This window comes from Taudactylus pleione, unplaced genomic scaffold, assembly GCF_031769625.1.
Source record: "Taudactylus pleione unplaced genomic scaffold, aTauple2 ptg000130l, whole genome shotgun sequence".
NCBI classification, from domain to species: domain Eukaryota; kingdom Metazoa; phylum Chordata; class Amphibia; order Anura; family Myobatrachidae; genus Taudactylus; species Taudactylus pleione.
The window spans coordinates 5,166,668-5,193,291 of NW_028284532.1; the positions used below are offsets into that span (position 1 = coordinate 5,166,668).

Here is a 26,624-nt window from a genome sequence, read left to right on the forward strand (position 1 = left end):
CTCCTGCAGAAGGCTAATTAGCGCTGCAAATCGCAGTCCCCATCATCATCAATGGGCACTACGATCTGGCCTCTATGTACCAAACTCTGAATCTTCAGATGGTGGCGCTTTAAACCTATGGAGACTTTACTCATTGTAGAGAGATTTCCTGATGCCTTTCCTGCAGCCTCCAGCCGGTTACGCAAACAGACACTGTGAGCACGGTTATCGCTACCTCTGTTCCTGTGGGTTTCGTACATATGAGGGATGTTTTCATAAAAAAACGGAAATATCCACAACAATACAGAATAATCATTATTAATACATAGGCCCCTCAATGTGTATGTCTGTGCGTATAATATATAAATATATATCAGTCTAATATCTCCATGAAAGTCCCAGACTATACTGATGCAGACTATTGGCGAGTTATGAATAGACTGGGGATAGCAGGACTGCTGGATTGTAAAAGGAGCTTACCGCATGGTATGGGTCGGTCTATAAGCTGATTGAAATACTTCTGCTCTATTTGCGTGAACATCTTACTGGATGGTCGTCCCCTACGCTTCTCCGCTGCCGAGCGACACGTGGTGGCATTCCTCATAGGCTTGTTACATACATGGCAAAGTGCAGAAACAGATGGTTGTGGAGTGCCAAAAGAATGAGGTCTGTCCTCTGCCAGAGCGTTGACCTGCAGAACAGAAGATAAGCATATGGAGTCAGGGGAGTGCACATGCTAGCCTATGACTTAGAAGAGACAGCAGTAGACATGAGGATGCAAATTTATATATGTCGAGTAGGGTAGAGTTATTGTGCACTGGACTTTATCCTACTGGGGGGGGGGGGGGGAGGCTGCACTTACAAAGAAGGGTGCCTGGCCTTCTACCAGTATACAAATGAAATAAGTAGTAATTGCGCTCTGTGACCCCCTTGTGTGTACATGCAATGAGTAATGAATAAGAAAATCGATGTTGTTATATAGGATTGTTTACTTATGAATATCACAAACAGAAAAACATTAAAACATCTTAGTACAAATGTACAAGAGTGTATTATAGATAAAAGAAGGTAACTATAACCATAGTCAGTGTGTTGTTACTGGATATCGTTGCCCGGGGATATTTTCTTGGGGCAAGGAGTAGGCACTGGAGATGAGGGACAGGGGTCTCTAGACGTGCGTCCTGCGGGTGCACATGCCGTTGTTCGCCTGAATGAATGGACGAGCAAGCACCGGCGACAGTGGGATACTGTCGAGCCGCAGGGAGGCAAGTCTCACTCAGGGGGGTCGTACGGTCTTTGGTTCCCTTGAGCCTTAACCGTTACACCCACACCCCAGACAGTAGCAGTCCGCCTCCATGTGTGCTGACCGTGCTTGTCCGTTCATTCAGGCGAACACCGGCGTACGTATCCGATGCAGGACGCGCGGTCTAGAGACCACTGTCCTTCATCTCCAGTTCTGTACTCCTTGCCCCAGGAAGTTATTCACGCTTGCTTGGTCTGCTTTTGCAGATACTGTGCATTTATTTCACCCCACTGCTGGGGGACATTTTTTGTTCACCTCCTATACCTCGCTGCATGGGGATTATACCCTCGGATAGTTTGTTTCTATTCATCACTATACTTGATGTGATTATAGTTACCTTCTTTTATCTATAATACACTCTTGTACGAAGATGTTTTAATGCTTTTTTGTGTGTGATATTCATAAGTAAACAATCTTAAACGGCAACATCAATTTTCTCGTTCATTACTCATTGCATGTATGCACAAGGGGGTCACAGAGTGCAATTACTACTTATTTCAAATTTATATATATCGTTTTATTCCACAAATTTACACTTGGTTACCATAGACACAAGTTAATTGTGCTTATGGTGACAGCTACAGGGGAAAATGTCATTATCCTGCAATAGGACATCACAAACACTGAAAGATGTGCGTATAATAATACTGACAACATAATATACAAACATCCTGCCACCAGAATAATTACTACCACAAGCATCCATAAAGCAAAGAGTAACAGGTGGGGCCTGGAGATACACATACCGTACGCCTCTTCTTATGGTCAGAACATTTATAAACCCCCCCAGAAAAGGCAGCTGAACTGCTGGAGACTGGCTAAGAAGAGATCTGGGGAACTGGGATGTTGGGGCACCCAGGTATGTTTATTTTTTATATATATTCTATTTTTATTAAGAATTTCAAGTGAACACAAACAATACAGACATTTCACTCTTTCATCAAAGCACGACAGAAGGGACGGCATCAAGTGTCCCCGGTTGGGCTGTCAGAAATGGATTGAACGTAAATATCCTAGCCCCAATTTCTATAGCATCCAATAGGGAGACACTAAGTAACAGAGACAGAGGCATAGCCAGAACTCTGTGGGCCCCATAGCAACACTATGAAGGGGACCCTGCCTCAATGCATCTAGAGAGACACCTATCTCCACAGCCGCTGGTCATTTTATTCCCCATAGTAGTGGTACCCTAGTTCAATTATGAAACATAGTAGTGCCCTAGCTCACATTACACCAGTGCTCCAGTTCACTTTATGCCACACTGACATGCCCACTGTTCATATTATGCCACATTGTAGAGCCCCAGTTCATATTAAGTCTCACTATAGTGCCTCCAGTTCATATTCTGCCACATTACATGTCTCATTTCATATTATGCAACCTTACAATGTCCCATATTCACATTATTCCACAATACAGTGCTACAGTCCATATTATGCCACATTACAGTGACCCAGTGTTTTATAGCATTCACTACACCTGCCCTCACCAGTATAACATCCACTACACACACCTCCCTTACCCAGAGGCACAGAGAGGGGGGAAGCGGGCACTAATTACCCAGGCCCGGCTGGAGATCATGCCACATGCCGCCCGATTGGCTGGCTTCAGTGGCGCTTGCAGATGACATGTCTTTCCCATGGTCAGACCTTCTCCCATATGTTCACCTGCTTTTTACTGAAGATACTGCACAAAATGAGAGCAGACCAGGTATCCCATTTAATACTGGTTTATCTCCTCTGGCAATCCAGGGTATTATTTCCTCTAATCAGTTAGTTGTGCAAAGGGCCTAAAATTCCTCTGGAACTCTCCAAAGACTGCTTCTAGGGTTTTTCATATCTCCTGGACAGGTTGCCATCGTGCACTTTGAGAATGAAATGGTCATCTTCTACATCACTGCCTCACTGAGGCCATTCAAGGACCAGATATTCTACCATGATTAGAGAATTTTATGTATGGCATAGTACTGCTAATACAGCTTCTCACCTTCCTGGACTTCTGGCTGCCAAATATGATGCAGGCCTTGCATCAGCCACTATCTGCTATTATGGTTCAGCTCTTGCTTTTTTATCACCAAGGTTAACTGAAGACATTTTACCATCGCATACTCAGAGGAGTGCTTTCCTACCCAGCGCTTTTAATCCACATTATTCTAGTACTTTGAATATAGAACCTGTTGTAACCCTCTAAGCTGCCTTGGGAACAAGTTCAGAGAGTGTACTTTTATTGAGAAAATTTGCATTATTACTAGAATTAGCCTTAAGGGCCAAGGGTGCTCGGCTAACCATAATTTAAATTACCAATCCAAAACACCCTCCTTTGAAAAACGTATAATTGAGTTTGGAAAAATCAAAGATGGGACAAATCCAATTATTCGTTTGGTAACTTATCTCATAATTGAAACTTACTGCTCCACTAAAAAATTAAGCTTCGAGGTTATTTACCACTTGCCATTAACCCCATTAAGAGACACTTCCATCTGGGCAGCTGCCACCTCTAGTGCAGCAGCAAAAGTTATGTTCCTACATTCCATAATGCACGCCACTCATTGATCCTCTGAGCATACGCTTGCCAAGCATTATTGAGGTAGTACTGAGTTAGAAAGTACATCTACCAATGGGGTAGGCAAAGGATATGAAGGGAGCACCTACTGTGGCCATCCTATAGAGCAGCGTTTTTCGCCCACTGTGCCGCGAGCGGTTGTCAAGTGTGCCACGAGGCCAGTGCAGTCAGAGCTGACTTTACTTGTACTGCTGGCCTGGGTAGTGCTGGGCTCTTCAGGGAGGCTCAGGCGCACCCGGGCCGTGACCTATGGAGATGCGGCGGTGTGACATAGGTCAAGCACGCCACGTTGCAAGTCCCAGCTCTGCACTTTCTGCTCAGTCACTGAGTGTGAATGAGCACCCCAGCCAATGAGGGACAGGACAGGAACAACAGTGAGCCTTCTCAGCTGGTTATTTTATTTTTTCTGTGGGGAGCAATGTGTTTGTTTTTGTTCTGTGGGGGTCATTAGGTTTTATTTTTTTCTGTGGGGGGCCAATTTGTGAGGGTTTTTTTTCCCATGGTGGCCAATGTGTGTATTTTTTCCCATGAGGAACTGATGGTGTGCCGTAGAAATTTGAAAATCTTGTTCGGTGTGCCGTGAGTTGAAAAAGGTTGAAAATCACTGCTATAGAGGGAGCTACCACGGGGACCGCTAGGTGGTCGGCAATTTTTGCCAGCACCTGTGAAAAGGTAACCCAGGGTGAGACGACACCGGGGCTGATGGGCCCGGGGCGGTATAACAAGTTGCACAATGACCATCATGAATGAGGTCCTCTGGGACTGAGCCCATTGAACAGGACTTACAAGACACCAGAGTAGGAGCAGTAGCCTGCTTGTTATTCTTTCCTCTGCCAGACATAGCCACAAGAATAAAATACACAGTATGATACAGTGCTGTGAGCAACCCAGATGTATGTGTAATATGGCAGTTTAGTGCGCAACCGCGCTATATAGTATGTGATAGCCCTCACAAATATAGGGAGATATGAGATACAATGAACCCCCCATACCTTAGTATGCGAGAGTTATAGTAGAATAAAGGGAAACGTATAAATTGGAGAGTATAGAAAATAGAGATCAGCGCTAGCACAAGTCACATACAAATGCAGAAAAAAAACAATATAGCTGCAGTGGGCACTAACATCAACTACACATAGCGCAGTGGCTGGTAGAATATAGTGCTGTATAAACTGGTCCTTGGGAGAGGTACAGGGGAGACTGGACCCAGTATTCCTGGAGACCTATGAAGCAGAAAATGGCTGCCGTGAGTCTCAGAGGGGGCGGAGGGTGAGGGAGGAACAGCTCAGGGAACAGCAAGATCGCAGTGGAATGGTGCCCTGAGCTGGGGGAGGGGCTGCAGGGAGAGCGCCTTCTCCCCTTGCTGACATCAACATCCGGGTCCCCTGGCCTGTAAAATATGCCCTGCGCCAATGATATATATGCCCTGCGCCAATGATATATATGCCCTGGTGGTCTAGAGGAGTCCTGGGCGTACTGGTAGCCACACCAGCGCCTCTGGTCTGTCTCCTGAGACCGGAGGCTAGACTGCGCAAAGACGCGGGTCCCCACAAGCAGGGACACGCCTTACCTGTCCCCTGGATTCCGGGTTGCAGTCCGGGGAGCCTGCTAGCTAGTTCCCCTCAGAGCCCCGCCGGGAGTACCTAGCCGAGGGCTGGTGTCACGGCGCCGCGGAGTGGTGATGGAGCAGCAGTTCAGATGTCCAAGGGACTGTCGCGCGCTCCTGCTCAGTAGTAAAATAACTAGAAATTAAAATAAGCTTAGGCTGCTTAAAGCAGCCCCACTGTTGCAAATGGTGACCCAGCTCCTGCCAGACACCAACGAAACTGAGTTGCCCTCAGGCTGTGGACGGGGTATAGGAGGAAGGACTGGAGCATCCTGAGATTGAAAAGCTTTGCTGTCGGTGTCCGATCCACCAGGTCCCACCTACACCCCATTGTCTCCCTGTGGAGTCCTATGGGCCCCTGAAGAAGAAATAGCAAGGGATTCATGATTCCCCCGAACAAGAACCAAGAAAAATCAAATAAGTCCAGCCTAGGATAACATTGAGGCCATGAACATCCAGCCAGCTAAGGCCCAGCTTCACCAGGGGTGTTGAAGAAATGAGTAGTACCATAAGTCACCAATTGAGAACGACTCTTTTGTACTTCCACAGCGAAATCTGGATAGACAGACACAGAATGATTGTCCAACTTGAGAGGACCATGGAGACGAACCAGTCGTAGGACAGCATCATGGTCCCTATAGTGAAGCATATGGGCTATAAATGTACTTGGTGGAGCACCGGAAGAGACCTAGTAGGCATGCGATGGGCTCTTCCACAGATAATTGCGAGGAAAAGGTGTCCCTGCCAAAGTGTTTCACCAGCCACTCTTCAAGGAACACCTCAGTAGTGGAACCCTCAGCACGCTCTGGAAGACCCACAAAGCTCAAATTACTCCTCCGAAGGCGGCCCTCCAAATCAGAGAGTTTGGAGCGTCAAGCAGCTACTTCAGCGGAGAGGGCCGTATTCTGACCAGTTATAGGTGCAGTAAGATCATTCACAGCAGAAATACGATGTTCGGCTTCCCCCACTCGCTCCCTTATTTTGTGAAGATCATGACGAAGCAAGGAAATATCAATCTGCACTTCGCCTATCTCATTAGTAACTCTTTTTTCGGACTTCGCAATTGCTTGCAAGATAGGTGACAGATGAGAATTATTTGCAGATTCAGACACAGCAGTAGGGAGGAGGGGAAGCAGAGTTGCGTACAAAACACTAATTTAGAGGTAGCTTCCGAGGCATGGCCGGACTTCACCTTATTGTAGGTACTAACACTAAAGCACAAGGGAGTAAGGCATTAATGCAGGCAGGAACTTCAGGAGATGAGAAGAGTTACCCTGTAACACAGTACCGGATCAATACAGACAGCCAAGGATGCTGGATAACGATTGAGGATGGTATTCAGCAGAACTACAAGCCTCAGCCAGCCACCAGCAGGAAATAGCCTCAAGGTGTAATGAACCAGCACAGGAGCCTGGGGCACTACTCAGTCAGGATTTGTGCAGGATTATGGGCGGGCAGAATCATTTTCTTTTTATTAATTTTGTTGTTTAAGCATCACTGGAAGCATTGGTACTGAAAGAAACGGGTAAGATCATATGAAATCTCAAAAGGAACCAACATGGTGTCTAACAAACACTCCTGTGGATCTCTTGTCCTGGAGCAGAAGCGCTCAAACTGGTGGTTAAAAAGAGATGCTATTATGTTGACATTTGTTTGCCACTTCCGATACGTCGTTATTATGCACCAGTCCCACATGGAAAACGGCCGACCCTTCAAATTGTTGTCTCAGCCACCAGTGGAGCGATAGTTTGAAGAGATGGTTTGTGAAGTGCTTGTGCCATTTGTTTGAAATGGAACACCCCAGCATGGAACTGGGCAAACTGCACGGCCTTGAATTTGGACACCATCTTTCCCAGGACCAGGCAATAGTAAACGAACACCTGACTAAAAGCCAACAGGGACTATATCAGTTCTTGTAGCAAGAGGAACTGGTTTTCAAGCAAGAACATCCTCTGCTGACAGGTGTCAAACAGGAGTCTCAGGAAGATTATTTGCTGGAAAGAGTCATGCTGTATTTTTGGAAAATCCAACAGTGAGATTTCACGGTCCAGGATGTCTCCAGAACATGAGTCTTCAGTTAGGCCAAAGAGTTTGCCTTAAACAGCAGATCATACAGGAAAGGGAGGACCCCATCTGGTTTTTGGACAAAAAGATATTTGAGTAACAACTCACTTTTCTGTTGTTCCTGGACTGGATGGCTTCCCTCAGTGCAAAGCATTCAGTTTTCTCTCCAGGAAGAATGATGTTGAACAACTGAGGGGGAATTTCTTCTACTGTATAGTATAATGTATCCTTGACTTACGATGTCTCTCATCCAGGCATCAGTAAAGAAATCGAACCACTGGTGCTGAAAGAGAAGCAGATAGGCCCCCTGAATTTCCAGGCAGGCGGCTTGCTGGAATGTTTATTATTTTATTTATTGCCAGTTATTTACATAGTGCACACATATTTCGCAGCACTTTACAGAGAATGTTTTGTCAGTCACATCAGTCCCTGACCCAGTGGAGCTTACAATCTATATTCCCTATCACATGTACAAACACAAAAAATACTATGGTTATTTTTTTGGATGATAGGCTAATTGGCTACCAGTATATTTTTGGAGTGTGGGAGGAAACCGGAGTAGCCAGAGGAAACCCATGCAAGCATGGGGAGACTATACAAACCACACAGTTAGGACCTTGGTGGGAATAGAACCCAAGACCTTAGTGCTGTGAAGCAGTAATGCTAACCAATACACAGACCATGCTGCTGATCATGTTGATTGCTTGTCAGAAAGCTAGGGAACCGAGAACTGATCCTAGGAGGTTCGACTCCTTTATTTCTTTAGGAAGGAAAGGAGTAAAACCTGGGACCATTGGCAGGGGAGAAAACAATGATATCTCTCTGCAGCTAGAGAAATGATCCTTTGCAGTTTAGGAGTTAACAGGACCTTTCCAAAGAATGGATGGGACACTAGGGTAAGTTCACATTCTAAGTACGAAGCCAGGGTGCACTGAGTGCTGAGACCAAGGAGGCTGAAATTTTAGCCACAAGTCCCATCTCAACAGTGGTTTGCCCCAGTTGCTTGAGGCCTCATGAATATGATTCACCAGTTAGCAAATCTGATTTTGGACTGCTAAATTTCAGACCATCCATCAATTGACAATCAATCACCTGTCCACTCCCTTAATGACCCAAGCCATAGCTAAACTGGGTCCAAAAGGAGGCACTGCTATGGTGTAAACACCCTACGGGATGCTTCAATTGTTCTATATGTGCTACCCCATAAAGTAGCAGAGCTCAACCTTACATGGGTATACCCATTCAATTCTAACCTTGCTTGGGAGAAGATAAAAGAACTGCAATTTGCTGCATACCTGAAATCAGGTTAGTCCACAGCTCAAAAAGCACGTTCTCCAATTAAGTGAAAGAAAGTCGCCACTTTTTTTCTTTTTTTATTGAACAGCAATTTCTGACTGTCCCCGATTCCTAGTGTCTGCTTGATGGCACACACTAGATCATCTACTCCCAGCTTCCCATCAGAATCCTCTTCAGGACTTAAAAAAAACCTCTGTGTCCGAGCCATCTCGTCTTCCTCTTTTAGAGATCAAATGCCTCCTGAGACTGGGAAATCTCTGAAAAGCTGCTAATCCAGAAGTGGCAGCCTTAAATGACTCCAAGAAAGACACCTGAAAAAGCCCCTGTATGAAGCGTGCCAAGCACTAATAAACCAAACCCGTTAGTTGAGTGCAGCCTACATGAAGACCAAAGGGCTCTGGTCTGAGATCTCAGGGGGAGTAATGTACTTCCTTGTAGAGGAGTCCAGCCGCTGATCCTCCACCTCACATCCAACCTGGACTGGACATGAGGCAACTAGAAGTAACAGTTGCCTGTTTGTGTACATTATTACCACTGCCCAGGATGTACCTCTTAGCAGTCAGAGAAAATGAAGAAAGAGAAGGATGGGAGAGCTGCAAATGCACAACACATGAGGATGTGGAGCACACTCGGAAGAGCCTGCAGAAAACCCAGCACCCCAATACACCCCACCTCTTCTTCTCTGCAAAGGAGAGGGAAACTACAGCTGGCAGTTATGTCCATTCTGGTGGGCTGGGTACATTATGCGAACAACATGTTTACAGTTGTACTGCCGACAGCATTAAAATGCTTTATTTACTCTGTGTAGCCTATTTATACCAGATGGATTGGACTGAGTGTTCCATTGATGTAGAATCCCGAGCAGAGACATTTTTCATGATTTGGCTCCCCTATTTAGTCACTCTTCCACCATCTACTAGAGATCATGTTAAAAAAGTGGTTAGTTTGTCCACATGGTATAACACGGAAGTGCTTGCTAGAGGGTCTCCCCCGTTTTAACTTTGTCTGTTGCCACAATTTTCTCAAGTGTAAATTTCTTCCTATTGATATTTGTAATGTTATTTTATTTCTTTGTGAAATGTTTTCTGTTTTGTAATTTTTAATTGGATAATGTATTTTATTTAAATGTTTCTAATTGTTAGGTTCTATTTTATATATATAATACCAACTGTTATTGTATGATGTGTTTTTTGTTTCTTTATAATAAAAACATAAAAAAATGTGTTACTTAGCTATGAATTGGCTGCGAATTACTGTGTAAAATGGCTGTTCAGCATCTGTACAAGTAAGTAGAGGAGCAAGGCTATGGCGAGAAGCCTCCGTGAGGGATCACACCAAGGGCCGGGGGAGGGGGTAACGGTGAGAGCCTACCTCCCCCTGCTGACATAGATCCCCCCCAGGGCAATGGCCGCCTACAGATCCACGCTGGCGCTCACTATAATCCAGCGATACCGCTAGCACTGCAGACCCCCCTGCTGCCTTTAAGTGCCCTGGTGGTCTAGCGGGGGCAGGCCAGTGGTCTCCACACCATCGGTGACAGCAGGGAGCCGTTCTTACCCGACAGTGCCCCCGGCGTCTGGCTGGGGTTCCGTGTGTGCTGCAAGGTCCCCTCCCCGCTCGCCGGCACAGCGGCCTAGAGGACAGCCGATGCTGCCTGCTCAAGTAGTAAAAAAATAAAAATGAAGAAATATGAGGCTGCATTAGCCTTGTTAGAGGTGCACGCTCCTGCGGTACCAAACTAGACTGACCTGCCCGGGCTGGGGATGTGTTATAGGGGAGGAGGAGCCCTGGGCTGCACGTCGCTGAAGAATTTATCTGTTTGGTGCCCGGACTCCACCTGCCAGCCTATACCCCAGGGTAGTCCTTGTCCCCTATGTGAGGAAGAAAACATTTTTATGATATTGCATGAAAACAAATCTAGTCTTTTTATGAATTTGGCTTATTATGTAAAGTGCTACTACATTAAGCAAAATCAATACTACCTAGAGAAATGCTCTATATAAAGAATATGTACTACATAATCTACATAAATGAGTTTTGCGTGAAGACATTCATACTTTTTTATTGTAAGCATTATGAGTAAATAGATAGTTGCAAATAGTGCATATACCATTAGAATTCAAAAGCCACACATGCTTATTAACACTCTTTGTAACCTGTATGTGCGTGCGCAAGGCTCTGCTTAAACAACCGGGAATAGAGGAGAAGTTACTGAAAAACTAAAGTGCAATCTTAATGATAGTATTACCTGTGTTGGTAGTGCAGCTCCAGCAGAAGATGTCGGGGGAAGGTGGTTTGACTGAGAAGTGGGATTTTGGGAAGGGTCAGTGCAAGAAGTTCTTGGGAGCAAGTTAAACAACTTATTCTCTTTCTCATCTGTGTCTGTGGCTCCTGGACAGGGTCCAATGTCAAATGGAGAAGCTTCAGTGTGAGGAGGGCTGTTCTCTGGTGTCAGCACAGTACTGTTCATGATAGCAGTTTGACACTGTGTCAGCCACGACAATAATGTTGTCTGACTCATGTCCTGCGGCCTTTCGGAAATAGGGGTACTTGCTTGCAATAGGCCATTTAGTGGAACCTCCTGAGATCCAGGACACTGGCAATATTTACAATGTTCTGACTCGCCCATTGATTTGCGTGGACGACCCCGTGAGCGACTAAGAGAACAGTAATATTGGTCTTCTTCCTCCTCCTCCTCCTCACTCTTCACATGAGATGTTTCCGGCAGCACGATCTGTGGAGGTTCCGAAGCCTGAACTGAAAGTTAAGATACATCCGTCAATGTGAAAACACTTGAGTATATTGAATCTGGCGTGCTAAGAGAGATCATGTCACTTAAAACATTTTGATTCCCCATCACATTACCGATTAAAGACTTTATAAATATGAAATTAAACATCTGCTAAATTGTATGGTAGCAGGTGTAAGGCATAACACAGGCATTTTATATGTTTTGTGACTCACCAAGACTGTCCTCTAAACCCTCCACAAAGATGCCACCTATGTGCGGGAGCATCCAGTAGAACCTGCGATACCGATCCTGCCCCAGACACACACACCGAAGCCTTTGGGAAGAGCCAATAATTTTCTTTCGCAAAAACATCTGACGCTGTAAATCAATATTATAGAAAGAAAGAAAAGGAGACATGAAAGAAAAAAGTTAACACTTAATAAAAATACAATTCTAAACGAACTTTAGGTTGTGTACATACGGCCCAGCAAGCTGGTATACTAAACTTGAGTTCTTACAACTACATGCAGAACCCATTTAGAGGCCAAGTGATGTAAGTGTCAGTGCTCATTCTACAAGTATATTATATTGTTTACAAATAATATGAAGTGTGTTAAATCAGGTACACACTATGCGACCCATCTTACGGTATATCGGTACGACGTGGATCAGAATCGCACAGTGTGTATGCTCGATCACGCCTGCTCGCGGCTCTTTCATCGATCTCCCATCTATCTGCTGGGCTGCACAGAAGATGGGCCAATGCGACGAACAACGCCATGCTGCTAAATGCAGCATGGAACGACACACTGCACAATTGTACACTGAATTGTGCAGTGTGTACGGACGGCGCAAAGTATCGTTTTATCGCGCCATTGCCGACCAATCGGCTGGGTACTCGATTGTATTGTGTGTACCCAGCTTCAAAGTGAATCTGGCATGACACATTACTTGTAGTGATAATGAGGTACATTAAAACAATCCCTTAGATAACTACCTCTACGTATGTTTTCTGCTGTAGTTTGTGTTACTTTAACACTCCATGTAATTTGTACACACTATGCTCCTGAGAAGTAAACCTGCCAGAGGCAGATATCGTGAAATATATATCCATTCCATGATAATCTGTAAAACACAATCTAAGCCCCTAAGAAAGAAATACATCCCATACCCTTACGCTGCAATATATACAGAACAATTTACCTTAGTGAGTTTCTCTATCTGTTTTTCCAGATCCACACTATTCACACTAACTGCAACTTCTCCCTGCAATGCAAAACCACGAAATGGACAGATCAGTATCAACGGGGTGGCATTTATTAACTTGCTGGTTTATTATTTACATACGAATGCAGGAGAATTATTTAATAATGATTTCGGTGAAGATGTTTCCTCCCCCATCTCCATTTTGGAGTTGTCACACATTTTGGTCACAGCTAATGAGTAATTTCCACTTATCAGTATGCTCTAAGATGTGCTAGAGAGAAAAAAGAAAAAAAGTACCGTCTCTTTGTTGGCGCACAAATAGAAAAATATTAATAAAATATAACTTTTAATGTATAAATATTTAAAATTCACTTAGCCTCATTAGTGAAATATTCCATATAAATAAAATGTGAAACACACATATATAAGTATAATTTATTGGTATTAAATAATTAATATTGTGTTTATTTCGTGTCCTTATTCCGTTGTGTTATTTAATCATTCAATTTTATACATTAAAATATAAGTCAAGATTTAAAACACTAACATCTGTGGCAAACCACTTTTTAGAACATCATGATAGCAATCCAAAGGTCTTAAAGCATTTGGCATGAGGCAAGTGCAACTTGGCATTAGAGGTGGAGATACCGACAGAGAATTACTTAAGTTTGAAACCAGAATGATCTTTCTAATGAATAGTCTACATCCGTCTGGTTTGAATGAGAATATTAGTTACCGTATATACTCGAGTATAAGCCGACCCGAATATAAGCCGAGGTACCTATTTTTACCCCAAAAAACTGGGAAAACTTATTGACTCGAGTATAAGCCTAGTGTGGGAAATGGCAGCAGCTGGTAGTGCCCCCAGTAGTAAATCCCCCTGGTTGTGCCCCCAGTAGTAATCCCTCCTGGTAGTGCCCCCAGTGGTAATCCCCCCTTTCAGTGCCTCCAGTAGTAATCCCCCCCTGGTAGTACCCCAGTGGTAATCCCCCCTTTTAGTGCCCCCTGTAGTAATCCCCCACTGGTAGTGCCCCCTGTAGTAATCCTCCCCTGGTAGTTCCACCAGTGGTAATCCCCCCTTTTAGTGCCCCCTGTAGTAATCCCCCCCTGGTAGTGCCCCCTGTAGTAATCCCCCCCTGGTAGTTCCCCCAGTGGTAATCCCCCCTTTTAGTGCCCCCTGTAGTAATCACCCCCTGATAATGCACCCTGTAGTAATCGCCCCCCTGGTAGTGCTCCCTGTGGTAATCGCACCCTGATAATGCCCCCTGTAGTAATCACCCCCTGGTAATGCCCCCTGTAGTAATCGCCCCCTGGTAGTGCCCCCTGTAGTCCCCCCCCCTAGTAGAGAGAGACGTGGTAAGAATAAAAAAAAAAAAACACTTACCTGAAACTCCCGCTCCTGGTCCCGCCGCTGTCCGCTGCTCCGGCCGCTTTGCATGGGAGAGACGTCGTCATGACGACGTGTCTCCCATCACCCACTGCGGGAGCCGGAAGATGGCTCCCGCAGTGGGAGCAGCAGCAGCCGCTGAGAGTCTGACAGACTCTCAGCGGCTGCTGATTACACCAAACACGCAGCTGCCGGCTCCGGCGGCTGTGTGTTTGGCAGTGTGTAGCGCTGACTGAACTCCGTCCAGTCAGCGCTACACTTCACTCGAGTATAAGCCGAGGGGGTACTTTTTCAGCACATTTTTTGTGCTGAAAAACTCGGCTTATACTCGAGTATATACGGTACTCATAATGAAAACCTGACATCTTCCTGTTTATTTTTGTAAGTGATGTTTAATATCCTTTGAAGGAATATATAATTATTCTTTATAAGAGAGATTATATTCACAATTACAAATAATATTACCATTAATTAATATACTATAATTGGGCTTTAACCACATAAGATGGATTAATACCAATCGACTATGGTTTTTATGATAGTTAACAATACAATATTGGTATTATCATTCATTAATTATCTACACTCACATAATATATTTTATCACATTTCACTTTATATTTATTTTTATATTTATTGTTACTCACTAAGTTTAATTTTTCACTTAATTTATTTTCTGCATATATTTTCACATATCCCACATGCACATTTAATTATATATGATTTAATGTATATTTAATTATATATGATTTAATGTATATTTAAAACCACATTAATTACTCAATAACTTCACTTATTCACTTCACATTTTTTTCATTAGTAAATTAAGATTGTGTATAATGAGATATTCTGATTTATTAATATCTCTCTTAATTTTGATTTTTCACTTTTGATTAGAGATATAAAATTGGTGTATATAAATTATAGCAGGATCTGAATTTTGGTTAACTTAATATCTATTAAAGTATAGATCATGATTTACCCTTATCCTTATATTTAATTTTCTATATAATGTAGATAGCCGCTTATGTGATTTAAGGAGCTCTGTAGTATGGAGACTGATTTAAATGTGAATACTGAGAACCTCAGATCGTAATGTTTGTTTACATATGGTAATAAGATAGTGGGAAGGTGTGTTCGGGACTCCAGTCTTAGATTGGTTAATCTAAGCAGTGATGTAAAATGAGGAGGTTGATTGCCGAGTGGTCTGTCAATTGGTCCAGCAGCGTGCATGACGATGCTGATGCTCTCTGACTGGATAATATAGTGGTGGTCAGTGATTGGCTGGGCGGCTCACATGTTGATGCTGCAGCATTCTGATTGGCTTCCGAACCGCAATAAAGCCGTCTCGGACGGCACAATCGGGTTGCCTTGAGAAAACTTAGTGAAACGTATGTCGGCGTTTGCGGCCATTGCCGGGTGTTCTGTCCATGTTGTGATAAGATTAATAGGGAGATTGTCCGCATTATTTTGCACCCAACTAATAGGATATTGGAAAATCTGCATAAGTTGAAATGGTGGCTGGGGAAATACACTGACTAAAACAGTTCTGATATAACATCTATGTGTGTTTGATATACGATTGTGAATAATCCTTACAGCCCTATAAGGGGAGTCATAATATTTATTTTGGAATAATATAATTTAAATGCTCCTGCAAGTATATGGGGAATATTGATTAACCCTATACTAACATGGCAACTGTCTGGAATTTACACAGTACTTATGCAATAATTCTATAATCCTACAGGGGGAGCTACAATAACTATTCTGATTCATTTATAATTTACTTATTCCTATAGAGGACGTAATTGTTATTATACAACTACAGGTGTTCCTATAAGGATATGGGGAATATTGATTAACCCTATACTGACATGATAACTATCTTGACTCTGCATAGTATCTGTCTAACAATTCTATAGCCCTACAGGGGGAGCTATAGTAATCTTGATTCATATATTCCTACAAAGGGCATCATTTCTATTACTAAGCAATCATTGTACAAATACAACTATATGGCTGACTATACTTTATCCCAATAGGGGGCGCAGTACTTTATAATAGAATATGGATGCATGTTCCCATGCGACACATTTCTGTAATTAAAGAGATACTCCCCTATAGAGGGCGCTGTGAATATTAAAATTTAGGTCAGTCAATATCATACAGATCTTACTACACATTACATCCAACAGATGGCAGTATACCATTGGAGATGTGTATGTTTTGATCAAGCATAGAAGTAATAATATACCTAAAAAAAACAAACCCTTTTTTACTGTATGAGGTCAACTGATAGCAATTACTATTTACTCACACTTATGGGCACCTTATTGGAAATGATGCACCTGGGAGTGCAATATTATTAATGAGGACAACATAATCCAATGTATAAAATTGAATGATTAAATAACACAACGGACTAAGGACACAAAATAAACACAATATTAATTATTTAATACCAATAAATTATACTTATATATGTGTGTTTCACATTTTATTTATATGGAATATTTGACTAATGAGGCTAAGTGAATTTTAAATACTTATACATTAAAAGTTACATTTTATTCATATTTTTCTATTTGTGCGCCAACAAAGAGAGACAGTACTTTTTTTCTTTTTTCTCTCTTATATTGACAATTTAAAATAGTTAATTGGGGCCAATATATTAACCAATTCCCCTTCTTTTTGACCTACAACCTAGTGCAGAGGTGTTTCCTCAATTCCCTATCCCCTATCTAAAAAGTGCTCTAAGATGTGGCAATTTCAGTACTGAATGGGAAATCATATTTCTCCGTATAACTGTGAGATTAGGAAGATGCAAATCACAGGTACTCTATGAATATTCAAGCAACCACTTTCCAAGTCATCAGCCTAAAACCAGATCGAGGGAGTGCCCAGGAAACAGGTAAACAGCTCCACAATACCACATCAACTAAAAATGTATTTTCTGAGTAAAAAATGTAAAAATGTGGAGAAGGTTCATATAAGATGGAGGCATTAACATGTCCTCTAAGGTTCTGCATTTGTTTTATAACTTACAGTTTCCTCTGCAGAGGGTTTCAGAAAAGCAGGTTCATCCCCCACCAGTAGTTCGTTCTCATCAGTGACCCGTACACTGTGCCTCCTTCGACTTTCCTCTGCACTGCTAACCGGGGAGCCCCGTCTACCTATTCTCTTGCCTAATGCAAACTTCAATCTGTGAGAAGATTATGACATGATGCTAATGATTAGTAATAATTTAGTTTTACATTTCTATTGTACATTTTTACAAATTTATTTGGAATAAGAGTGAAAAATATATAGTATACAATCCATCAAGTTTAGAAAGACTGATATAATGTAAAAAAAAAAAAAAAAAAATCACATGTAACTAATATGATATCCAAGGATATAGATTTTCTTTATTGATAGATAGATAAATAGATAGATAGATTATAAATATAAGGATATATAGAGATAGATATATATTTAACTCCAACAAAGAGAAATTTATGAGGGAGGGAAAAAAAACAAAAATAACTAAAACCACACACAATACAAAAAAAAGAGACGAACATGTTTAGAGGTGCTGCCATTAGAATCGGTCTCAACTTTTTTGAGTTGACTTGTCTCGGTTCTTTGTGGATAAAAAGTTGAATTTGTTTATGCTAGAACAATTACTTGTTACTATTATCTTAAAATTTCAAATACCCCTGATGGAAGTCCTTTTAAGGACGAAACACGTTGGGTATCAATTGCTTTGTTGTTCATCCATTTACGGGGTCCACTATTGTGAATTCTTGCCATAAGGTGTGATAGTGGCATTTATTATCAACCTGTTAATGGTCAAAGTGTAATAATTTGTCCAGACCATTGGATGTAAACCATTTCCAGAGTTGTTCAGTTTCAAACTGATTTTATGGGGCATATTCAATTAGGTGCGAGAATAGCAAATATCCTGCACCTGCAGGTGCAGGATTTTTGCTATTCAATTAGGATCGGGATTTTTTAAGCGCCCCTCCAGAGCACGACCAATTTTTCCTAAAATCCACAATTTTAGGAAAAACAGTTGGGAAATGCTCTGGAAGTTTCCAATTACCATAGTCAGTAATACTCACTGCTGTCTTCTGCATCCAGCGTCAGGAACCAGTCTCCTGCAGCAGCGGTGAGTATGTCAGTGTGTGTGAGTGTTTGCGAGTGTGTATGCATATGTGTGTGTGTGACCCCCGGTGTGTGTGCATCCCCAGTGTAAGTATGCCCCTCCTGTAATGGGCGCTGGGAAAACTACATCTCCCAGTAGACCTTGTGCCTCCCTGCAGTCTCCTAGCAGCCCCCTAGACTCCCAAGCAGCCCCCTCCCCAGTGAGAAGATGGAGGGGAAGCCACCGGGAGCCGCAGACACCACCGGAGACCCCCGGGCAGGTAAGTGTATTTCATTTTTGCGGCGCGAGGTTTTCAGCTCTAAAAACCCCGCAACCACTTTTTTTAAATTGGATACCGCGGGTATCGGGAGCGCACATACCTGCGGTAATCCAAAATTGGGCGCAAGGTTATTTCCTCGCTAAACCTCGTGCCCAATTGAATATGCCCTATAATGCAATAAATATTTTATTGTCCTAACGGTGGCCTTTGTGCCCTTTAGGGTGATTTTTTTGGTACGAGGGTTTATTTAAGAGCTACCCCAAGGAGGAATATATCCTCGAAGATTCACAACTTCAGACTTTCCAGCTTTGTGTACTAGGATTGTGGTTTCGAGACTATCTTCAAGGAAAGACGTTTAAAGATGTATCATCTTCACATCATCTGATCTGGGACGGATATATACGTTTCATATTCCATTTAAGGACTAATATTTTTTGAATGTACACTATTTTTAATACATAAAGATCATTGTAAATTATAGCGATCTTGTAGCGCACTTTTTTTTCCTTTTTCTCAAAAGATTGATTGATATTTAACTCCAACAAAGAGAAACAAAAACAAAAATAACAAAAACCACACACATACTTAAAAAGAGATGAACATAAAAGAAAATTAGACTTCTTGCATGTGTAGTACCTGCGGATTTTACCCTCTATTATCCACTTGTTTTTTCTGTAGTTAGACATGTTCTCCAGAGTTTTATCAATTTCACTGCATAAACAAACATAAAAGAAGTTTACATTATGGTAACTAAGGAACACATTATCCTGCACCTATTGCGCTACCTATATGGCATTATTATTCTAACTGATAATAAGAGAAAGAAAAAAAAAGGCAACTAGAAATTCTTTGCGAACATTGTAGGCTTAACTAGTAATATTAATCTAAAACAATATCTTACCTTATAATGAGGGTACTGGCATTCAGCTCATTAACAAGAAACGCAATCCCTGCAGCTTTAGTGTGCGGAGGATGGGCCTGAAAAGGGTGAATGCGGAGGCTATCGCATAGCTCAAGGTCACCAACACGTGCCTCAAGGAAGATACGCAGAACTTCAGAAACATTTTCCCAGGTTAGATTGAGATCTGAAACTTTTTCCCCTAAGATTTTCAAAGACTAATGAGTCAACGAAAGCAAAAACAAAAAGCAAAACATGTAAGTCAATAAAGTCGTATGAATTAAAGCCAATTAAAGAGACTAATTATATATATATTAGTTACTGTTCCTTTCAGTTACCTGGCAATATGGTGGAAGCCCAGGATCGAATAATGCAACGCGCAGTAGTTTCACCAACAGGTTTTGCACCTCCCCCAAACTGTCACCAACATTGAAGAGCCCCTCTTGTAGTGTACTGAGGCTGGGAATGTCCTTGGCCTCATCCAAGCCAAATACTTTTCCATATGTCTGTAGAAACTCCACAATGGTCAAGCAGTGAGAGAAGGCACTACTGGGCAACACTAATCCTGGCACACGTGGAAAATCTGGTAATGGCTAAAACAAAAATAATGGTTAAACAATGTTATTATATCTGTCTGCTAAGAAGTGCTGTAAAGTAGCTAACCTCACAACTACACATAAAAAGAAGCCACGATTTCAGTGTGCTCTAACATCTCTTTTTCCTAGCCTTGGACACATTTACCACCCCACAATCATACCTGATGATCAGGCAAGCACATGTCTTCTGTGGGCTTCTTCAGTTCCTCCAACATAAAGAGTTGGCGCTTGCGTTCCTCCAGCCGGCGCTGTTGCACGGCTTGTTTCCTGTCTGGCTTATGCACAGGGGGCGTTGCCTTTTCCCTTGTTCTTCTCTTTACTTTCTTCTGCTGAGCAATCTGCTCGGCCTCCCTCATCTTCTGCTCCCTTTCTTCCCTCTCCTTCTCTTTCTTTTCCCTTAACTAACCAAAATATCAAAATGACAAGGATTACTTTCAGTGCAAATCAACTAATGTAAAGAACAACAAAACAACTATTTAGAAGCTTACTCTCTGTGATCTAGACTCTTTCCATGGAATATCTACCTTGAATAACAAATATCTGCTTTCATCATATGCATATTTACAATCATCATCTGTTTGTGGCTATAGGACCAGGATGGAGGCAGGGCCGGATTAAGGGGGGGGGGCGACAGGGGCGGTCGTCCATGGGCCACCACACACAGAGGGGCCCCCACTAGCAGCGGTGCAGCCGGTGGCTTCACTAGCCACTAGTGTCCTCTCCGCAGTGAGCGCGGCCACACTACACAGTGACATAGACACAGCCGCCGGCGGCAGCTGTATGTTACAGCAGCCGATGAGAGTCAGACAGACTCTCATTGGCTGCTTCAACGGAGGGAGCCGGCTGGAGCTCACTCATGAGCTCCGTCTTCTGGCTCCCCCGGGTGATGATGGGAGTGACGTCATGACGCTGAGGTCTCTCCCATAGTGCAGGAGAAGAGCCGGAGCGGACAGCGGTGGTCGTGTCAGGAGCAGGGATTCAGGTAAGTTGTGTTTTTGTGTGTGTGTGTGTGTAAGGGGCACTGCATAGGGGGGGCTGCTTCATGGGGGCACTGGGGGCAATGCATAGGACAACTACTGGGGCACTGAATAGGGGTGGGCTACTACTGGGGGCAGTGTATAGTGGGCACTACTGGAATCACTATATAAGGGGCACTACTGGGTCTGGGGGCACTGTATAAGGGGCACTACTGGGGGCACTGCATAGGGGGGGGAACTGCATAAGGGGCATTGCTACAGGGGCACTGCATAGGGGGGGGGGGGAACTACTACAGGGGCCCCCACAAGTTTGTTGCCCAGGGGCCCCCACAGACCTTAATCTGGCCCTGGATGGAGGTATTACATCTTATTGCGCTGGTAACAATACTCACTTTCAGTTTCTTTGCTGCTTCTTGTTTAGCTTCTTGACTTCTGGCCTTAAGGAGAAAGGAGACAAGTCTTCTATTCACGCCCACAAAAGGAACAATCCATGTGCTTTACTAATGACACTTGGCTGAGTAAGCAGAAGATTTAATTTTATGCCAATAATCATGTAGCCCTTTGCTTACTATGGTTTTGAAATACAAACAGCGGTCTGTGAAATAATTTCTGATTCTTGTGTTAGCAAATCAAAGTATCAGTCTACATCCTAAAGCTTTACCTCTAATTATCTCAGCCAGGATCTATGAACCTTGAAAAGGTTTACCAGATCTTGCTGCAAAAATAAAGAATATTCATTTTTATTACGGTTCATAAATGTAACATCCACTCATCATACAAAGAACATGGAGCAACAGGAACAGATGTGTCCACATACATCTATCCTCCCTGAGATACAAGTCGAGTTACACAACGCGTGAGTGCCGAGTGTCTTTTCGTGCCACTTTTTCCCTTAAAAGTGATGTGAATAGGACGCACAAGCAGCTTCTGCTGATTAAATGATATGCAGCATACCTACGCTGTGTGTGTGACTGCGGGTGTATCTGCATGCAAAATGCTGCGTTAGTGTCACAGCGGCTGACACTGTAACGTACCATTTCGCATACAGATATAACACAAAAGAGACAGCTAACACAGTCACCTAAGGCTATGCAATTCATTTACCTCAGAGTCAAGCTACTTTTGAAAACAGGTGCTTCCTTCAGCATGATGGAAGACATTTCATGTAACCCAATTCTCCACTGTCTCGTCCAACAAACAAAAGCAAAGCAATGCAAATCTTTTATGCTGCTAGCCCTGGAGGATCTCAGAACATCATTGTATAGCAAAATTCACCCAGTTATATATATATATTCTCCTTATCAAGTGGTTCCAGGCAAATAAAATAAAGACAAAAAGTCTGAACTCTATGGACAGGCACCATTCAATCAGCCTGGAACAGCAAATACGAGGTGGTCAGTAGCTGGAAAAAATGAAGAAAGGTAACCCCTCTATAAAACCAGAGGAACACTCTGTGGCTGGACCTACAGGTCCCCGATTCTAGTGTGAGAATACTTTGTTATCAGAATAATCTGTTACACATATCCAAGTACAGTCATCACCTTTTCAATGCATAAATAAGACTGTATGAGGTGTGGTTACAGTGACATGGCTCAGAGCAGTGATTAGATATAGACTGTATGAGGTGTGGTTACAGTGACATGGCTCAGAGCAGTGATTAGATATATAGACTGTATGAGGTGTGGTTACAGTGACATGGCTCAGAGCAGTGATTATATATAGACTGTATGAGGGGTGGTTACAGTGACATGGCTCAGAGCAGTGATTAGATATAGACTGTATGAGGTGTGGTTACAGTGACATGGGTCAGAGCAGTGATTATATATAGACTGTATGAGGGGTGGTTACAGTGACATGGCTCAGAGCAGTGATTAGATATATAGACTGTATGAGGGGTGGTTACAGTGACATGGCTCAGAGCAGTGATTAGATAGAGACTGTATGAGGTGTGGTTACAGTGACATGGCTCACAGCAGTGACTAGATATAGACTGTATGAGGTGTGGTTACAGTGACATGCTCAGAGCAGTGATTAGATATAGACTGTATGAGGGGTGGTTACAGTGACATGGCTCAGAGCAGTGATTAGATATAGACTGTATGAGGTGTGGTTACAGTGACATGGCTCAGAGCAGTGATTAGATATTTAGACTATATGAGGTGTGGTTACAGTGACATGATCAGAGCAGTGATTAGATATATAGACTGTATGAGGGGTGGTTACAGTGACATGGCTCAGAGCAGTGATTAGATATAGACTGTATGAGGTGTGGTTACAGTGACATGGCTGAGAGCAGTGATTAGATATAGACTGTATGAGGTGTGGTTACAGTGATATGGCTCAGAGCAGTGATTAGATATTTAGACTATATGAGGTGTGGTTACAGTGACATGATCAGAGCAGTGATTAGATATATAGACTGTATGAGGGGTGGTTACAGTGACATGGCTCAGAGCAGTGATTAGATATAGACTGTATGAGGGGTGGTTACAGTGATATGGCTCAGAGCAGTGATTAGATATTTAGACTATATGAGGTGTGGTTACAGTGACATGGCTCAGAGCAGTGATTAGATAGAGACTGTATGAGGTGTGGTTACAGTGACATGATCAGAGCAGTGATTAGATATATAGACTGTATGAGGGGTGGTTACAGTGACATGGCTCAGAGCAGTGATTAGATATAGACTGTATGAGGGGTGGTTACAGTGACATGGCTCAGAGCAGTGATTAGATATAGACTGTATGAGGTGTGGTTACAGTGACATGGCTCAGAGCAGTGATTAGATAGAGACTGTATGAGGTGTGGTTACAGTGACATGGCTCAGAGCAGTGATTAGATATATAGACTGTATGAGGGGTGGTTACAGTGACATGGCTCAGAGCAGTGATTAGATAGAGACTGTATGAGGTGTGGTTACAGTGACATGGCTCAGAGCAGTGATTAGATATAGACTGTATGAGGTGTGGTTACAGTGACATGGCGCAGAGCAGTGATTAGATATAGACTGTATGAGGTGTGGTTACAGTGACATGGCTCAGAGCAGTGATTAGATAGAGACTGTATGAGGTGTGGTTACAGTGATATGGCTGGCTCAGAGCAGTGATTAGATATTTAGACTATATGAGGTGTGGTTACAGTGACATGGCTCAGAGCAGTGATTAGATATAGACTGTATGAGGTGTGGTTACAGTGACATGGCTCAGAGCAGTGATTAGATATAGACTGTATGAGGTGTGGTTACAGTGACATGGCGCAGAGCAGTGATTAGATATAGACTGTATGAGGTGTGGTTACAGTGATATGGCTCAGAGCAGTGATTAGATAGAGACTGTATGAGGTGTGGTTACAGTGATATGGCTGGCTCAGAGCAGTGATTAGATATAGACTGTATGAGGTGTGGTTACAGTGACATGGCTCAGAGCAGTGATTAGATATAGACTGTATGAGGTGTGGTTACAGTGACATGGCTCAGAGCAGTGATTAGATATAGACTGTATGAGGTGTGGTTACAGTGACATGGCTCAGAGCAGTGATTAGATATAGACTGTATGAGGTGTGGTTACAGTGACATGGCTGAGAGCAGTGATTAGATATAGACTGTATGAGGTGTGGTTACAGTGACATGGCTCAGAGCAGTGATTAGATATAGACTGTATGAGGTGTGGTTACAGTGACATGGCGCAGAGCAGTGATTAGATATAGACTGTATGAGGTGTGGTTACAGTGACATGGCTCAGAGCAGTGATTAGATAGAGACTGTATGAGGTGTGGTTACAGTGATATGGCTGGCTCAGAGCAGTGATTAGATATTTAGACTATATGAGGTGTGGTTACAGTGACATGGCTCAGAGCAGTGATTAGATATAGACTGTATGAGGTGTGGTTACAGTGACATGGCTCAGAGCAGTGATTAGATATAGACTGTATGAGGTGTGGTTACAGTGATATGGCTGAGAGCAGTGATTAGATATAGACTGTATGAGGTGTGGTTACAGTGATATGGCTGGCTCAGAGCAGTGATTAGATATAGACTGTATGAGGGGTGGTTACAGTGACATGGCTGAGAGCAGTGATTAGATATAGACTGTATGAGGTGTGGTTACAGTGATATGGCTGAGAGCAGTGATTAGATATAGACTGTATGAGGTGTGGTTACAGTGATATGGCTGGCTCAGAGCAGTGATTAGATATAGACTGTATGAGGGGTGGTTACAGTGACATGGCTCAGAGCAGTGATTAGATATAGACTGTATGAGGTGTGGTTACAGTGATATGGCTGAGAGCAGTGATTAGATATAGACTGTATGAGGTGTGGTTACAGTGATATGGCTGGCTCAGAGCAGTGATTAGATATAGACTGTATGAGGGGTGGTTACAGTGATATGGCTGGCTCAGAGCAGTGATTAGATATAGACTGTATGAGGTGTGGTTACAGTGATATGGCTCAGAGCAGTGATTAGATATAGACTGTATGAGGGGTGGTTACAGTGACATGGCTGAGAGCAGTGATTAGATAGAGACTGTATGAGGTGTGGTTACAGTGACATGGCTCAGAGCAGTGATTAGATATAGACTGTATGAGGTGTGGTTACAGTGACATGGCTCAGAGCAGTGATTAGATAGAGACTGTATGAGGTGTGGTTACAGTGATATGGCTGGCTCAGAGCAGTGATTAGATATTTAGACTATATGAGGTGTGGTTACAGTGACATGGCTCAGAGCAGTGATTAGATATAGACTGTATGAGGTGTGGTTACAGTGACATGGCTCAGAGCAGTGATTAGATATAGACTGTATGAGGTGTGGTTACAGTGACATGGCGCAGAGCAGTGATTAGATATAGACTGTATGAGGTGTGGTTACAGTGATATGGCTGAGAGCAGTGATTAGATATAGACTGTATGAGGTGTGGTTACAGTGACATGGCTCAGAGCAGTGATTAGATATAGACTGTATGAGGTGTGGTTACAGTGACATGGCTCAGAGCAGTGATTAGATATAGACTGTATGAGGTGTGGTTACAGTGACATGGCTCAGAGCAGTGATTAGATATAGACTGTATGAGGTGTGGTTACAGTGACATGGCTGAGAGCAGTGATTAGATATAGACTGTATGAGGTGTGGTTACAGTGACATGGCTCAGAGCAGTGATTAGATATAGACTGTATGAGGTGTGGTTACAGTGACATGGCGCAGAGCAGTGATTAGATATAGACTGTATGAGGTGTGGTTACAGTGACATGGCTCAGAGCAGTGATTAGATAGAGACTGTATGAGGTGTGGTTACAGTGATATGGCTGGCTCAGAGCAGTGATTAGATATTTAGACTATATGAGGTGTGGTTACAGTGACATGGCTCAGAGCAGTGATTAGATATAGACTGTATGAGGTGTGGTTACAGTGACATGGCTCAGAGCAGTGATTAGATATAGACTGTATGAGGTGTGGTTACAGTGACATGGCGCAGAGCAGTGATTAGATATAGACTGTATGAGGTGTGGTTACAGTGATATGGCTCAGAGCAGTGATTAGATAGAGACTGTATGAGGTGTGGTTACAGTGATATGGCTGGCTCAGAGCAGTGATTAGATATAGACTGTATGAGGT

The 26,624-nt window shown here is 43.0% G+C and overlaps 1 protein-coding gene across 3 annotated transcripts in view; it reads right to left on the minus strand.

The window, feature by feature from the left end:
• BAZ2A (bromodomain adjacent to zinc finger domain 2A) overlaps positions 1-26,624 on the minus strand; it is a 145,523-nt gene that overhangs the window by 15,735 nt on the left and 103,164 nt on the right. For all 3 annotated transcript variants that reach the window (XM_088473112.1, XM_088473114.1, XM_088473113.1), the window contains exons 12-21: positions 21,407-21,451; positions 20,199-20,438; positions 19,780-20,034; positions 19,445-19,659; positions 19,180-19,254; positions 17,183-17,339; positions 12,745-12,807; positions 11,775-11,919; positions 11,059-11,567; positions 460-670 (exon numbers count right to left, since the gene is read on the minus strand). In XM_088473112.1, the coding sequence (XP_088329238.1) occupies positions 460-670; positions 11,059-11,567; positions 11,775-11,919; positions 12,745-12,807; positions 17,183-17,339; positions 19,180-19,254; positions 19,445-19,659; positions 19,780-20,034; positions 20,199-20,438; positions 21,407-21,451 (1,915 nt within the window). The remainder of the gene's footprint in view (positions 1-459; positions 671-11,058; positions 11,568-11,774; positions 11,920-12,744; positions 12,808-17,182; positions 17,340-19,179; positions 19,255-19,444; positions 19,660-19,779; positions 20,035-20,198; positions 20,439-21,406; positions 21,452-26,624) is intronic.